The sequence below is a fragment of the Anolis sagrei genome, chromosome 6 (assembly GCF_037176765.1).
Source record: "Anolis sagrei isolate rAnoSag1 chromosome 6, rAnoSag1.mat, whole genome shotgun sequence".
NCBI classification, from domain to species: Eukaryota; Metazoa; Chordata; class Lepidosauria; order Squamata; family Dactyloidae; genus Anolis; species Anolis sagrei.
The window spans coordinates 60,619,799-60,636,197 of NC_090026.1; the positions used below are offsets into that span (position 1 = coordinate 60,619,799).

A 16,399-nucleotide genomic window follows, 5' to 3' on the forward strand; every position below is an offset into this window, starting at 1 on the left:
TGATATTCTGTATGTTTTAATACTGTCTCATTGTGTATTTGTGTTTTTGATTTGTGCATATATGATGTTTTTGTATTTTTTAGTTAACTGTTCATGTTTGAACAGCATCAAATTGTTGCCGATTTTGAGCCACTCTGAGTCCCTCACAAGGGAGAGGGTGGGATATAAATAAAAATAAATATGTTATCTTCCCCTAAGCAGAGGATTTAGTCATTGAATAAATTAGTCATATATGGACAATGTGTAAAACTGTCTGTGGACAATAAAAAGTATTTAACTGAGTCTGGAATTACCGTTGCAGGAACAGTGAAATGGATGTACACTATTGCATTGTCAAGTATTCATTAAATCAGTTCATAGAAACAATAATATACTAGGAGCGCTTTATTTATATCAGTAATCTCGGTCATTTCTGTTAAGTGGTTTAATTCAAAGAGTTAATGTCTTTCGATCATTTAAAATTTTCTCTAAAATGTTTAAATGTGTTCAAAAATTTAAATGGTAATCTGAAAATATGTTTAACATTAGTCCCCCCCCCCCCCAGAGTTCAGTAATGAATGTGGGTATAAATGTGAAATCTCGAGAAATTTATTTTTAGAAAATAATGTGCTTTTTTTTTTTTTAATGCAGGGAAACCCGCCATAGCTCACAGAGATTTGAAATCAAAAAATATATTGGTAAAGAAAAATGGAACATGCTGTATTGCAGATTTAGGCCTGGCAGTAAGACATGATTCTGCTACAGACACAATAGATATTGCACCGAACCACAGAGTGGGAACAAAAAGGTAAATATATTCTCTTTAATACAACATCTTGGATAGCTGCAGATTTGAAGGCAGTTTCAGCTGTAATTAGATTTTGCACTGCTACAATGGAAACCATGTAGTTTATATCAGAGCATGGAATGTTGGTTTTGAACATGAATTTTAGGGTAATTTGTTTAAATACCTTTAAAAATATTTGTACATTATAATTATACATCTAAATTATTTTTGTAGGATTATAGTTTGGTTGTTCTAATGTTACACAACTCTTTCTCACAGCAGCAGGTGAGGAGATAAATTTCTGTCTGGACCATATTGCTGCCGACTAATTGTGGAATGCTCTTTCATTTACAAAAAGAAATAGGCTAGTCCCCTGACAGATTTTTTCCCATATGAGCAAGTATTCCATCATTTGATACCTTGCCTGGGGTATTAGAATTGAGTTACAGGCAGTCCCCAAGAGAAGTTATGTAGGTTTGATCTTAAGTTGAATTTGGATGTTAATTCGGAACAGGTACATTTCTTAAGTGTAGCTCCAACCAATTATTATTTTTTTAGTTTTGGGTAGCATAGGGAAGAGTTAACATCCCTGTGGTGTTTCTTTTGCTATCTATGTCCCTGTTCAGAAGATTTAACCTCACTTTCTTTCCCTGTGACAGCTGGATTTTGAAAAATGTGGCATGTTGTGGAAACAAGGATTGGCGATGAAGCTTCAGTGGAGACACCTTTATTTATTTATTTATTTATCTCCTATGATAACTCTTTCAAATTTCCTGTCAATTCTTTTTGTCTCAGGAACAGGAAGTGAGGCTAAATCTTCCTAATGAGGGTGCAAGCAGCAGTAAAAAGCTCTTAACGCCACACCATACTAACCAAAATTTCAAATATATAAAATTGCATCAAGTTCTACTTTAAATACAACTTGGTCAGATGTTTGTCTTAATGTATTATTGATTTTTACCTGTGCATGTAAGTAAATGTTTAAATATATTCAAATACTGCAAAAGGCCGGGTGTGCACTGGTGGCTGGCCTACCTGCTTCCAGGCGCACCTAGCACCCCCTTCCCACACACACACACACACATGTTCTTAACTTGGAATCAGATACCTTTGTAACTTAGGGACTGCCTGTATTGATCTTTGTGAGAACTAAGCTTAATCTTCACTTTTCTTTTCTTTGCATTTTTAGTCATTGCAGTCACATAGTGCACTCTAGTGGCCATATGGATAGCAAGAGACTGAAGGGAGAAGTGCACATATTTTTTTTCATGTAGTGCCAATCTTTCTTCACTTCTTGTATGGCCCTTCCCCCGATTCAGGTGGATGGGGTCTATAATTATGAATCTCCACTCCAGAGAGTGGGGATTCACAATTTATACCTTCCTGTGTTTTCAGTCTGGTTCTGAACTTTTCTATAGAATTGTTGTGCAGAAATAGCACTCTGAAGAGCTCCGAGAGTTCTTCATTGTTGAAGGATTGACCATTCCTTTTGCTGTTTTTAATTCGGGGAAACACCAAATGTACATATCTTTCTGGGGGGGCTTCTGGGAGGGAGTGAAAATGAAAAAATGCAGTAATTCCTTTTGTGTCCCAAATTTAAATGCATAGTTTATTCAGACAACACTTGTATATTTAATGGTTCAATTTTCTTTAAACTTTAAAAAAAGAAAATTGAAACTATAACTGTTGAACTCTTGAGAGAGTAGAACTTTAAGGTTTCCTTATTATATAAAAAGTAAATAAATATAAAAAGAAGGCAAAGGGTTACATTTGAAAACAGCATTACAGTAAAACAAAACCATTTATTCAACACTTAGTCTGCTTTGTGATATCAAGCAGATATTAAAGGCATTCATATTCAGAGAGATCTAAGAAAATCAGGAAAGGGAATCTAAGCTCCACGCAATCAGTCAATCAAACTTTATTTACCATATTTGTATAAGACCATTGGGTATATAAGACGACCCCAACTTTTCCAGTTAAAATATAGAGTTTGGGATATTCTCGCCGTATAAGGCTATCCCTCTTCCAACGCACACCAAATAAAAGTTTAAAAAACATCAGATTTGATTTCAATATGATAATTTTCCTATTTTTAATTGTGTAGAAGGCAAATACCAACATCAATGACAATGTTAGACACATTATACTGTTCACATTAAAAAGATTTACTGAAGATTGGTTTGTGTAAAGGTAAGTCAGTATTCATTGCCCCTAAAATTATTGTGATGAATGGCAACAGTACCTTACTGCTTTGTCATTAATACATCTTTTTTAAAACAGGTACATGGCTCCTGAAGTACTTGATGATTCCATAAATATGAAACATTTTGAATCTTTCAAAAGAGCCGATATATATGCAATGGGATTAGTATTTTGGGAGATAGCTCGCCGATGTTCCATTGGTGGTAGGTACAAAAATAAATGCAACAAAATTGATGATAGAACTCTGTTACTGTCATCACAGAGCCTGAATTTGTACCTTTGTTTTCATAACTCAGGGATTCATGAGGATTATCAGTTGCCATATTATGACTTAGTCCCTTCTGATCCTTCAGTTGAAGAAATGAGAAAAGTTGTTTGTGAACAGAAGCTACGACCTAATATTCCAAACAGATGGCAGAGCTGTGAGGTAAGATTTTATTTCTAGGTGTATTACAGTATTTAAAAAACACTTATTTTTATATTAATATATGAATTAAAACTATTTTGAGTGAAAACAATGAACCTCTGTCATTCCTATGCATTCTTGAAGGTTATTGATTGAAATGTATTTCTAAGATTTAACACATATTAAAACTATTGAGTGGCTTCTGGGATATTTTATGACTCCATGGAAATCCAGTGTTCAGCACTATAAAAATGCTTGATATCCACAGAAGCTGTAGTGGAGGTGACACTGGTGGCACTATAGCTAACACCGAAGGAGCTTGTGCTGTTCAGAAGAAGGCAGTAATAAGTCACTCTTAAAGTCTTTTACTTAAATGAAAATTCCAGGTTGTAGACAGGTATGAGTAGCATTAGGTCTAAGGCTGTAGCTCAGTGTTTCTCAACCTTCCTAATGCCACGACCCCTTAATACATGTATGGGGTGACCCCCCCAAACATAAAATAATTTTCGTTGCTACTTCATAACTCTATGTTTTGCTACTGATATCAATTGTAATGTAAATATCTGGTGTATTTTCATTGACTGAACCAAATTTGGCACCCGAATTTAAATATTAGTGGGGTTGGAGGGGTTTGATTTTATCATTTGGGAGTTGTAATTGCTGGGATTTATAGTTCACCTACAATCAAAGAACATTCTGAACTCCACCAACAATGGATACTGCATTTTTGATGGTCTTCAGCGACTCCTCTGACACCCCCATGCGAACCCTCCAGGGGTCCCGACCCCCAGGTTGAGAAACACTGTTATGATGTGTATTGTTGTTGTTCATTCGTTCAGTCGTCTCCGACTCATCGTGACCTCATGGACCAGCCCACGCCGGAGCTCCCTGTAGGCCGTCACCACCCCCAGCTCCTTCAAGGTCAGTCCAGTCACTTCAAGGATGCCATCCATCCATCTTGCCCTTGGCCGGCCCCTCTTCCTTTTTCCTTCCACTTTCCCCAGCATAATTGTCTTCTCTAGGCTTTCCTGTCTCCTCATGATGTGGCCAAAGTACTTCCACTTTGTCTCTAGTGAGCAGTTGGGCTTTATTTCCTGGAGGATGGACTGGTTGGATCTTCTCGCAGTCCAAGGCACTCTCAGAACTTTCCTCCAACACCACAGCTCAAAAGCATCTATCTTCCTTCGCTCAGCCTTCCCTAAGGTCCAGCTCTCACATAGGTGAAAGGAAATGCTAGCACTACACAACATATGTAAGTGGAATATAAAATATGAGAAGCATGAAACAGGGAAAGCTGGCAGTCTCCAGAGTCATTGCTCAACACCAAAACCACAACACCATGCTGATTTCCAATCTAGATAATTGATTAGATTACTATAAAGTGCAGTTATGGTATACAAACTAATATTCTGCTATTTTTACTTCACAGGCCTTACGAGTAATGGCTAAAATTATGAGAGAATGTTGGTATGCCAATGGTGCAGCAAGATTAACAGCCTTACGCATAAAGAAGACATTATCCCAGCTCAGTCAACAAGAAGGCATAAAAATGTAGTCTTGGAAATGATTGTGAAGGAAACTTCTAGAGGTCCACATCTGCACTTGATTTGTGCATAGAGAAGCTAATGGTTCTACCTCACTGAGAGAACAGAAAGATACTGCTGCCTTTTACACAATAGGAAGATCAGTGAATAGCCCAGGATTTCAGTAGTGACATTAAACTGTTGTACAGATTCATATTGTGCACTATGAACACATCTTTCCCAGGGCATTAGTTTAGCTTCAGTATAATGTAACTGTTTTTCAAGCGGTAATGCTGGTCTTTGTTGTATTGAGAACATGAAGCTTATGCTTAAAACAGCAGAGGTGGTGCACGCTGCACACTACTCATTGCATTAAAGGATGCCTTGAAGATTTTAAAAGCTACTTGCTCTACACATGACGGTACACTGTATATACTGAACCACAGCTTATTCTTACTAGATTGTATGTTTTTGGCTGCCAAGACTAACATGTTTGAACACTTTTTATGAGGATTTGCTGGCACGACTTCATTCAGCTTGGATGAATAATATACACTACATATGCAATTGTATTTTGTATTATATTACTCTCCTTTTGCTTTCACAGCATTTCTTGCCTTCAAAACACATTGTACTGTACCAGTTAGTGCCACTTCAGAATCTTCACTAGGGACAGGCAATGACTTTGGTGCTGATGTTACATAATATGAAAAGAGATTTCATACTCATGTATGAAATTATTTTCTTTTTACCAAAAACACTAGTTCTGTAGAAAGGGAAGTAGACGGACACATGCAGTAAACGTGTCAAAAATGGCACTTAATTGTAATTTGTACAGAGTCTTTCAAGATTCTTATAAATAACAATGCTAAAATTATGTACATGACTAAAATGCTAAATTTTTGTTCTCTATTGCTGTCTGTTGAGGCTGCAGGATATTTCTTTTTTATTTGTTCAAAGAAAATGGCTTTGATAAAATATGAGTTATACCTGCTTTTTAAAAGAATAGTCCACATGCAAAACTACTGTTGGCACATAGCCTTGCTGGATATATGCCACAGGTGAAAGATGTAAGTATATCATAATGTTCCTGATTTTGTGGATTGGGTTTACTAACATGTTTAAAGAGAAGTGGTTAGCTCTGGTCATACCAGTGTGTAAATAGGGGGAGAAAGAGGGACTGAATACAGACTCCTGTCTCCATTCCTTCAACAAGTAGTGTTCTTGGAAGGTTTTACACAGCTATTTCCAAAGCCAGAAGCATTTGTACAACTCTGCAGAGGTCTCCAAATTGAAGCCTCCATCTACTAAATAGCATCTGGATATTTTAAACCAGCTGTTTTACAGGTTTTCCTCTGGCATACCTGGCATTTGCTGTTAGCTACAAAATTTAGGTGTCAAATAATGGATTTCATTACATGCTCCAAGTTTTTAAAATTGTTTGCTAACAGCTAGAGTACTGGAAAAGTGCAGTGTTTACTTTGACAGTATCTCTTCCAAATTCTTTACAATTCCATTTGTAAAGGAAAAACAAACTGGTCTCAAAATTGGGTTTGCCTTTTCATGTGAATCAAAAATCAAAACTTTGAAGATTTTCAATCATTATTACAAAGATGCAAAATGATAATAATGAATGTTAACTCTGTTACAGCTGTTTGTCACTTTGGTTGTCTATATTTCCCGCAAGCTAAATGACTTTAAGTATATCACATGTCAATGGCACGTCACTGAGTCTGTAAAAGGTGACCAGTATCGCAAAATATGAGGTCGATTTTTGAACCATTCTTTAAAACAAAAGAATATGTACGTAAAAATTGTACAGTTTTTATAGCTTTGCCTGTGATATGATTTGAAGTTTGTTCATATTTTTTCATTCTTTATTCCGTAATATCTGTAAATGAATGTGTATGTATAGAATATCTATTTCTTTTCTATTTTTATGCAGTACAGTATAGCTTAGAGATGGGCAAATACTTTCATCTAGCTGACTCTTGATTTCTTCAGGTTATCCACACTCAAATCAGGAAGACCTGGGAAATACCTAGAAACAACCAGAATAACTAAGGCCCTTTCACACAGCCATATAACCCAAAATATCAGGGCAGAAAATCCCATATCTGCTTTGAACTGGGTATTCTGTCATATAAACAAGTTCAAAACAGATAATGTGGTATTTTATTCAGTTGTGTGGAAGGGGTCTCAGACAGTTTCTCTCTCCCTCTCACACCTCTGAATAGCCCAGCTATATCTGCTGCCCTCAATGCACCACCTCTCATCTTCCTTTTTATTTTCTTTCAGGAAGAACATAGGGAACATAGTAGCAGTGCAGAAAATGGGGCTAATAATAATACTAATAATAATAATAATAATAATAATAATTATTATTATTATTATTATTTGTATTCCACCCTATCTCCCCGAGGAGACTCAGGGTGGATTCCAACATAACAATGGCAAACATTCAATGCCTACATGAAATACATGATACTGATATAAAATCCCAGAAAAACCCCATATATAAAAGTAGCATTAAAACTTAACATCAAATTAAAAACTTAGCACCAGTAAATTAAACTTGACATCAATAAATTAAACTACATATAGTCAAACAAATTTCTATAATACGAGGGTTGAATGAAAAGTCATGCCTCCACCCTTGTAACTCCTCAACAGATGGCAGTAGTGGTGTGCGACAGGTACTGGCTTGTTCAATAGACTCCTCTACAGTTCCATTTTGGCAGGAAGCCTTAGCATTGAACAGTTGTATTGTTAAAGTGCAAAGTATGGAACCCTGTGAAGTCGGTCGGTCAATGTGACCTAAGCAACGTGCAGTCATTGAATTCTTGACAGCAGAAGGTGTCACCCCAAAGGAGATTAATCAGAGAATGCAAGCTGTTTAGGGTGATTGTGTTGATATGATTATTGTGCATCGTTGGGTGAGTAAGTTTGAAGATGTTGAGGTGGGAACATCGGACTTGCTTGAAAAACAAAGAGTTGGATGTCCTGTGACAGCAACCACTGAGTTTCACAAGCAAAAGGTTAACAGTGATTCAGGATGATCATCCTATCAGAGAGAAATTTCAAGCATAATCAGCATTTCACAAGAACGTGTGGATCACGTTGCTTTGCTTGGCTATTGGAAGATCTGTGCACAATGGGTACCCAGGATACCGATGCCTGAAATGAAAGCGCACAGACTTGAAACTTTAGAGACTGGATCTCACCACCGTCTGACATCCTCCAGTCCAGATTTATCACCGTCTGACTTCCATCTGCTCCCGATAATGAAAGAAGAGCTGCGGGGATATCATTATGCTTCTGATGAAGACGTTGAGAGAACTGTGAGACACTTGTTGCGGAAACAGAGTGTCGACTTCTTCCGTGATGGCTTCATAAAACTTGTTCAGAAATGTATCCGATTGTCTGGTGATTATGTGGGAAAGTGAATAGTGGTAGATAAAGAGCACATTCTTAGGATTATTTCTGCATTTGATTTATTAAAATATTTCCATCCAAACCCAAGCAACGAAGGTGGAGGCATTACTTTTCATTCAACCCTTGTAACATAAATCTAAACAAAACATCCACCCTAGTGTACAACAGCCAGCAAGGGTTCATCGAAATGCAGGTTGGTTATGAAAAGAAAGCAATTCTTACATCCTGGTGATATTGCAATGTGCTTCATAATGAAAGCGGCACCCTTGTCACTGGCATCTTTCCAGCATTCCAAGACTAGTTCTTGAGGACCACTGCATTTTGTGCTTATGCACTTCTGAGCATGTCTAGTGGGCAGAGGAAGAGTGGCAGGAAGAAAAGAACCCTCCTCACTTTTAGTGTTAACTGCCAACTTCAAAGTAAGGTGAATGGTAAATTATACAGAAGGTGTTTCAGGGATTCGTGAAGAAAGGAAGAATTGGCAATTAGATATGGTTAAAATGTATCTTTCCATGGAGGAACACTAAAATTAAGCCTCTGCGCTAAAATTGAATGTACATCCACAACATCCCTAACATAACTCTGTAAAGACTTTTTTAGGCAAGTGTTATTATTTTTAAGAGGGTATATTGTTATTTTTGTCATGAGTCCAGGGGACCAAAATATTTTAGCATTAATTTTACATCATTTCAAGGATATGCTTTTATTTGTGTAATTCTAATGTGACCAGTTACTGTTTTTCACACAGTAGACATGTGCTTGACAGGGGCTTTTGGGAACTTTTTTGGTATTAAAGTTGTGTTTTAGATTATGAGTGAACAATCAGATTACATATACTTTTCATTGAAGGAAGAACAGCAAGTCCTGTCCTCAAAAGACTTAGCTGGAATGCTGGAACTGAAGAATTGGTTAAACTTTGAGAACTGGAGTTATGTTTTATATTTCAATTGCTTGTCCACATTTTGGTAGCCTTTCATGCCTTCATTTGAAAGAGGCTATTCTAACAAAATAATAGTTTGCTATCTTGAGTGCCATGGATCCACATTTTTCTTAATGCCTTGTTTATACTGTGCTATTGTATTGATTTTGGTGGTATTCAAATTATGTTCATGTGTGTGTGTGTTTTTTTTAAATCAGTTGCTTTAAACTTAAATTACCTCTTTAAAAGACCAAGGTACATTTACCTCATTATGTGTGTAATGTTTTTTTCAGAACATTCTCAAGGTTGGCTCCTATATGTCTTTAAAAATATGGGTATTATACCAATAAATCTGCAACACTGCTGGTACTAAACTGGCTCTGATCCAAAGTTCTTAGTGTGCTCTGCCTCTGGTACTCTAGCTAAAGTGGCCTTTCCTATTGGTTTCAATGCTGGGGGGCAGCTTGATGCCCAGCACGGAAATCAATGTACGCACAGAGTACCCTCCAATGCAAACTCACCACGTATGTGGAAATCCATATTGGATCAAATCCATATTGGAACATCTTCATATTTAAACAAGCCTTGGATCAGGCTGATTGAATCTTCTGCCAAAACTGCATACTTCATTTCTATTTTTTCAAGTATGTATACTGTTTTGACAACGTAGCAGCAGGCCTTCCATTCCTCAATAAAAGTAATGACATGTATACATTTTTACATTTTAGATTGTAAATTGCAAAAAAATATGGACAAGGGTCACTTCTAAGCCTTACAGAATTGTTACATTTCAGCATATATGTCTAATGAATTTTGTATTTCTAGAGTGTATAATGAAGAATTGTAAATAGTAGGAAAGTAACGCTTATTGTTGAGTGCTAACATTACAGTAGAAAATAAAGCAATTATTTCCCTTTTTCTTTTTAAAGTAAATGTATTTTTGTGATTTCTTTTGGGAGACTGAAATTTACACAAGTGATTATTATGCCTAGACTGTACATATGATCTGGATAAGAGCTCTTGTTAGAGGGGAAAAACAAAAAATAAAGCATAGTAATTTCTGAGTAGGGATGCTTGAGAAATACATTTTTTTTGTTCTGTGCATTCAAGATTAATGAGTGGATTGAAATGTAGACTGACTGGACTTGAACTCTTGAGTTTCCACCAAAGTTTATCGATGGAGCCTGATTTCGGTCAAAGTGTATTGACACAGTTTTCCAGCATTTCCAACAGGTGTTGTGGTATACTTTTATAACCACTAAATTACCAATTACCGTATATACTCGAGTATAAGCCGACCCGAATATAAGCCGAGGTACCTAATTTTACCACAAAAAAACTGGGAAAACGTATTGATTCGAGTATAAGCCGAGGGTGGGAAATGCAGCAGCTACTGGTAAATTTCAAAACAAAAATAGATACCAATAAAATTACATTAATTGAGGCATTAATAAGATAAACTGTAATTTAAGATATGACCATCCAACTCTGATTAAACCATTATTTTAACCTTCTTCAGTGTAAATGTGCTTACGTATCCTTCCAATAATAATAAAGAGAGCAAAATAATAAATGTGATAAAAATAATTGAGTAAAATAATGTAAATGTAATAATAATAGTAATTGGAATAAAATAATAAATGTAATCAAAACAGTAAAATATAGAGTAAAATAATAAAATAATTGAGTAAAATAATGTAAATGTAATAATAGAGTAAGATAATAAATGTAATAAAATAATACTAATAACAGAGTAAAATAATAAATAATCTTGACTCGAGTATAAGCCGAAGGGAGCGTTTTCAGAATTTAAATGATTTTGTGTTATGGACCTACTCTTCATGATTTGCTTTAAAAAAAAAAGTTTCAACCCTTCCCGAATTTTTTTTCCTGGTAGGTCGATGCTGCCATCGACCAAACATGTGCCTATGCCGTATTATGCAAAACATAATACTCATAATGTGGACAGTTAATTGATAAAGTTAATATTCAAAATTTGTAGGATCAACTTTTGAAGAGATGATTATTCATGGATTTTATAAAAAATATCCTCTCTAACAATCTCTAGGTCCTCTAGAACAATTATATCATCAACCTCCACTGGAAGTTAATCATAGAGTTGTGCTGGAGAACTTAAACTTCCTGGAGAATTGCTCTTAGGTTAAAAAAAGGAACTAACCACAGCAAATAGGGAGGGCTGACTATAGGCTAATTAGTGGAATAATCATTCATTAACCCACTTGTTAGTTTTGAGACAGACTATAAGATCTATAGAGAATGGCACAGAGGTTATCAGAGATGGCCCTAGGGACACAGTTTGTTATAGCAACCTTCAAGAGTACCCTTTCTGTTTTTTGAAAGATGTGTTTCCTAATCCTGGATTTTCTTCTTTAGAACAACAAGGGCAGATGGGACTACATAATAAAAACATTGCCTGGGAAAAATGGGATTTCATCATCACAGGGTGTTTTGAAAGAGTTCTTATAAAATATTCATGAAAGTTTTGTCATTAACGTATCCATTCTTTTTTCTATCCTTTTGCATATACACTGTCCATTTATCATTTATCATTCAGATGCTTTATTTGTTAAGAGTTACAATAGAGCAACCTGGGGGTCGGGACCCCTGTGGGGGTCGTGAGGGGGTGTCAGAGGGGTCACCAAAGACCATCAGAAAACACAGTATTTTCTATTGGTCATGGGGATTATGTGTGGGAAGTTTGGCCCAATTGTATCGTCAGTGGGGTTCAGAATGCTCTTTGATTCTAGGTGAACTATAAATCCCAGTAACTACAACTCCCAAATGTCAAGATCTATTTCCCCCAAACTCCACTTTTGTTTATATTTGGGCATATTGAGTATTCATGCCAAGTTTGGTCCAGATCCATCAATGTTTGAGTCCACAGTGCTCTCTAGATGTAGGTGAACTACAACTCCAAAACTCAAGGTTAGTGCCCACCAAAACCTCCTAGTGTTTTCTGTTGGTCAGGAAAGTCCTGTGTGCCAAGTCTGGTTCAATTCCAGCATTGATGGAGTTCAGAATGCTCTTTGATTGTAGGTGAACTATAAATCCCAGCAACTACAACTCCCAAATCACAATTCTATCATTAATAGGATTCAGAATGCTCTTTGTAGGTGAACTATAAATCCCAGCAACTACAACTCCCAAATGTCAAGGTCTATTTTCCCCAAACTCCACCAGTATTCACATTTGGGCATATTGAGTATTTGTGCCAAGTTTGGTCCAGACCCATCATTGTTGAGTACACAGTGCTGCCTGGATCTAGGTGAACTACAACTCCAAAACTCAAGGTCAATGCCCACCAAACCTTTCCAGTACTTTATGTTGGTCATGGGAGTTCTGGTTCAATTCCATCGTTGGTGGGGTTCAAAATGCTCTCCGATTGTAGGTGAATTATAAATCTCAGCAACTACAACTCCCAAATGACAAAATCAACCCACCCCAACCCCACCAAGTATTCAAATTTGGGCGTATCAGGTATTTGTGCCAAATTTGGTCCAGTGAATGAAAATACATCCTGCATATCAGATAATTACACGATGATTTATAATGGTAGCAAATACAGAGTTATGAAGTAGCAACGAAAATAATTTTATGGTTGGGGGTCACCACAATAGGAGGAACTGTATTAAAGGGTCACAGAATTAGGAAGGTTGAGAAACACTGCAATAGAGGGATGTTAAAGGTTAGTAATAGATGATGCCTTTATTTCAGCTAAAGGATACTGCTCCAGGCATAGCAATAAGTGTCTGCCTTCCAATATGGGTCAATCAATCAAGGATGGGGGATTCATTATCAAATCCTTTAAATGCCTCCAAACATGAAGATATTTTTTCTTCAAATAGGAAATCACTGCATGTCCTCTGCCTCACCACTTCCTGTGAAGTAGTCATCTCTGAAAGGTTTGGTAGTACAGGATATGTTTTTCTGATTTAACTTAGTGGCACTTAGGCCGAAGTTTATTTTTAAAAGACTAGGGAAGAATATGAATTTAATAAATTGTATCTTCCAAATTGCAGTGCTTTATCCTGTGAGCTGGAGTGCTAAGTTAGAGAGAGGGAGAGTCAAGGAAAAAGAAAAAAGAAATGACCCAAGTGCCCAGAACTTGTGAGAGCCAAAACAAATTTACTTAATGGTTACTTGGGTAATTTCTTTTTGGATTTACTTCTAAGCAAACATGGAGAAATGGCTTTGTTAAGTGAATATTTTGTTCCAAACTGATAGTTCCAGTCTCAGCTCACCCATCAAACATGTGATATTCTAAAGAAGAACAATAAGGATAAAAGAGTGTAGAAAAGAGACATCTGCTCTGAGTGTAATCCCCGACCCCATAGTCATCCTTTTTCCTGGGCAGGACACACGTCTAGATTGTAAACCTGACCGCCTGAGCTCTGCGAGCGCAGCATTTTTCCGAATGAAGCGGAGAGTGTTTGAGGACCGGGACATCCGTAGGGATACCAAAGTGCTTGTTTATAAAGCTATTGTCCTCCCAACCCTGCTCTATGCCTGTGAGACGTAGACTGTCTACAGACGTCACATGTAACTCCTGGAACGATTCCATCAGCGCTGCCTCCGGAAAATCCTGCAAATCTCTTGGGAAGACAGGCGGACAAACGTCAGCATGCTAGAAGAAGCAAAGACCACCAGCATTGAACTCCGCTGGACTGGCCACGTTGTCCGGATGCCCAACCACAGTCTCCCAAAGCAGTTGCTCTACTCCAAACTCAAGAACAGAAAACGGAATGTTGGTGGACAGGAAAAGAGATTTAAAGATGGGCTCAAAGCCAACCTTAAAAACTCCGGCATAGACACTGAGAACTGGGAAGCCCTGGCCCTTGAGCGCTCCAGCTGGAGGTCAGCTGTGACCAGCAGTGCTGCAGAATTTGAAGAGGCATGAATGGAGGGCGAAAGGGAGACGCGTGCCATGAGGAAGGCGCATCAAGCCAACCCCGACCGAGACCGCCTTCCACCTGGAAACCAGTGCCCTCACTGCGGAAGAAGATGCAGAGCAAGAATAGGGCTCCACAGCTACATACGGACCCACAAGAATACTGGAAGACAATCCTCCTCGGAAAACGAGGGATCGCCTAAGTAAGTAAAATATTGTAAACCTGAGGGCATAGAACCGGAAGAGGCCAACCAGTCCAACCCCTGTCATGCAGCAACCCAAAGCACTCTTGACAGATAGCCATTGCACCTTTGCTTAAAAACCTCCAGAGAAGGAGACTCCACCATGTTCCAATCAGCTATTACCATCCGAAAGTTCTTCTTAATGTTTAGGTGGAACCTCTTTTCCTGCAATTGATCCCTGTCCTAGGACCCTTCCACACAGCTCTCTGTCCCAGAATATCAAGACAGAAAATCCCACATTATCTGAGTGTGGACTCTGATAACCCAGTTCAAAGCAGATATTGTGGGATTTTCTGCCTTGATATTCTGGGATATAGGACTGTGTAGAAGAGGCCCTAGTCCCCAGAGCAACTGAAAACAAGCCTGCCTCCTCCACAATGGGACGTCCTTTCAAATATTTAAACACGGCTATTATGTCCCCTCTAAGCCTTTTCTCCAAGGTAAGTAAACATACCCGGCACCCTAAGCTGCTCCTCATACGGTTTGACTTCCAGACCTTGGATCATTTTGATCGGAAAATTAGCTTGGGAAAAGCTAAAGTGGTTGACTGATAGCAAAAGGTTAGTGACAATAGAGAAGTTTTGAAGGACCAAGTGGTCGCGATCTCTATGTCATGCGAAAGATTATTAGAAGTCAGTTTTCATGTGTTAATATAAACATTCTTTTGGAAAATTTGGTTCCAATACAGACAAAGACAAGAAAGTAGGATTTATGCCAGAATAAAATAGTTGGGAATAAAATAATGAAGATAGAAAAGAAAACAATATCCATAATATACAAGAAGTTACTGGAATGGAGTACAGAAGAAGAAGGAGTTAAAGAGTGCGTGATAAAATGGGCAAGAAATATTGGAAGATCTATAGGACTGGATGAATGGGAATCTATATGGAAGAAAAAGCTGAAATACACACGCACATATGATTTCATAGAATCATAGAATCAAAGAGTTGGAAGAGACCTCATGGGCCATCCAGTCCAACCCCCTGCCAAGAAGCAGGAATATTGCATTCAAATCACCCCTGACAAATGGCCATCCAGCCTCTGCTTAAAAGCTTCCAAAGAAGGAGCCTCCACCACACCGGGGCAGAGAGTTCCACTGCTGAACGGCTCTCACAGTCAGGAAGTTCTTCCTAATGTTCAGATGGAATCTCCTCTCTTGTAGTTTGAAGCCATTGTTCCGCGTCCTAGTCTCCAAGGAAGCAGAAAACAAGCTTGCTCCCTCCTCCCTGTGGCTTCCTCTCACATATTTATACATGGCTATCATATCTCCTCTCAGCCTTCTCTTCTTCAGGCTAAACATGCCCAGTTCCCTAAGCCGCTCCTCATAGGGCTTGTTCTCCAGTCCCTTGATCATTTTAGTCGCCCTCCTCTGGACACATTCCAGCTTGTCAATATCTCTCTTCAATTGTGGTGCCCAGAATTGGACACAATATTCCAGGTGTGGTCTAACCAAAGCAGAATAGAGGGGTAGCATTACTTCCCTATATCTAGACATTATGCTCCTATTGATGCAGGCCAAAATCTCATTGGCTATTTTTGCCACCACATCACATTGTTGGCTCATGTTTAACTTGTCCACGAGGACTCCGAGATCTTTTTCACACGTACTGCTCTCAAGCCAGGCATTGCCCCCCATTGCATTTCGTTTTTCCTGCCAAAGTGGAGTATCTTGCATTTGTCCCTGTTGAACTTCATTTTGTTAGTTTTGGCCCATCTCTCTAATCTGTCAAGATCGTTTTGAATCTTGCTCCTGTCCTCTGGAGTATTGGCTATCCCTCCCAATTTGGTGTCGTCTGCAAACTTGATGATCCTGCCTTCTAGCCCTTCATCTAAGTCATTAATAAAGATGTTGAACAGGACTGGGCCCAGGACGGAACCCTGCGGCACTCCACTCGTCACTTCTTTCCAGGATGAAGAGGAAGCATTGGTGAGCACCCTCTGGGTTCGTCCATTTAACCAATTACAGATCCACCTCACCGTAGTTTTGCCTAGCC

General features: G+C 38.1%; 1 protein-coding gene across 2 annotated transcripts in view; it reads left to right on the top strand.

Annotated features, from left to right (window-relative positions):
• Nucleotides 1–10,187, top strand: part of TGFBR1 (transforming growth factor beta receptor 1) — a 35,574-nt gene extending 25,387 nt beyond the window's left edge. The window contains exons 6-9 of one of the 2 annotated variants that reach the window (XM_060781485.2): nt 631–787; nt 3,050–3,174; nt 3,268–3,398; nt 4,807–10,187. In XM_060781485.2, coding sequence (XP_060637468.2) covers nt 631–787; nt 3,050–3,174; nt 3,268–3,398; nt 4,807–4,932 — 539 coding nt within the window. In that variant the 3' untranslated portion in view covers nt 4,933–10,187. Of the gene's footprint in view, nt 1–630; nt 788–3,049; nt 3,399–4,806 lie in introns of both variants that reach the window. The other variant, XM_060781484.2, reaches the window with a different exon arrangement.
• Nucleotides 10,188–16,399: the final 6,212 nt, after the last annotated feature.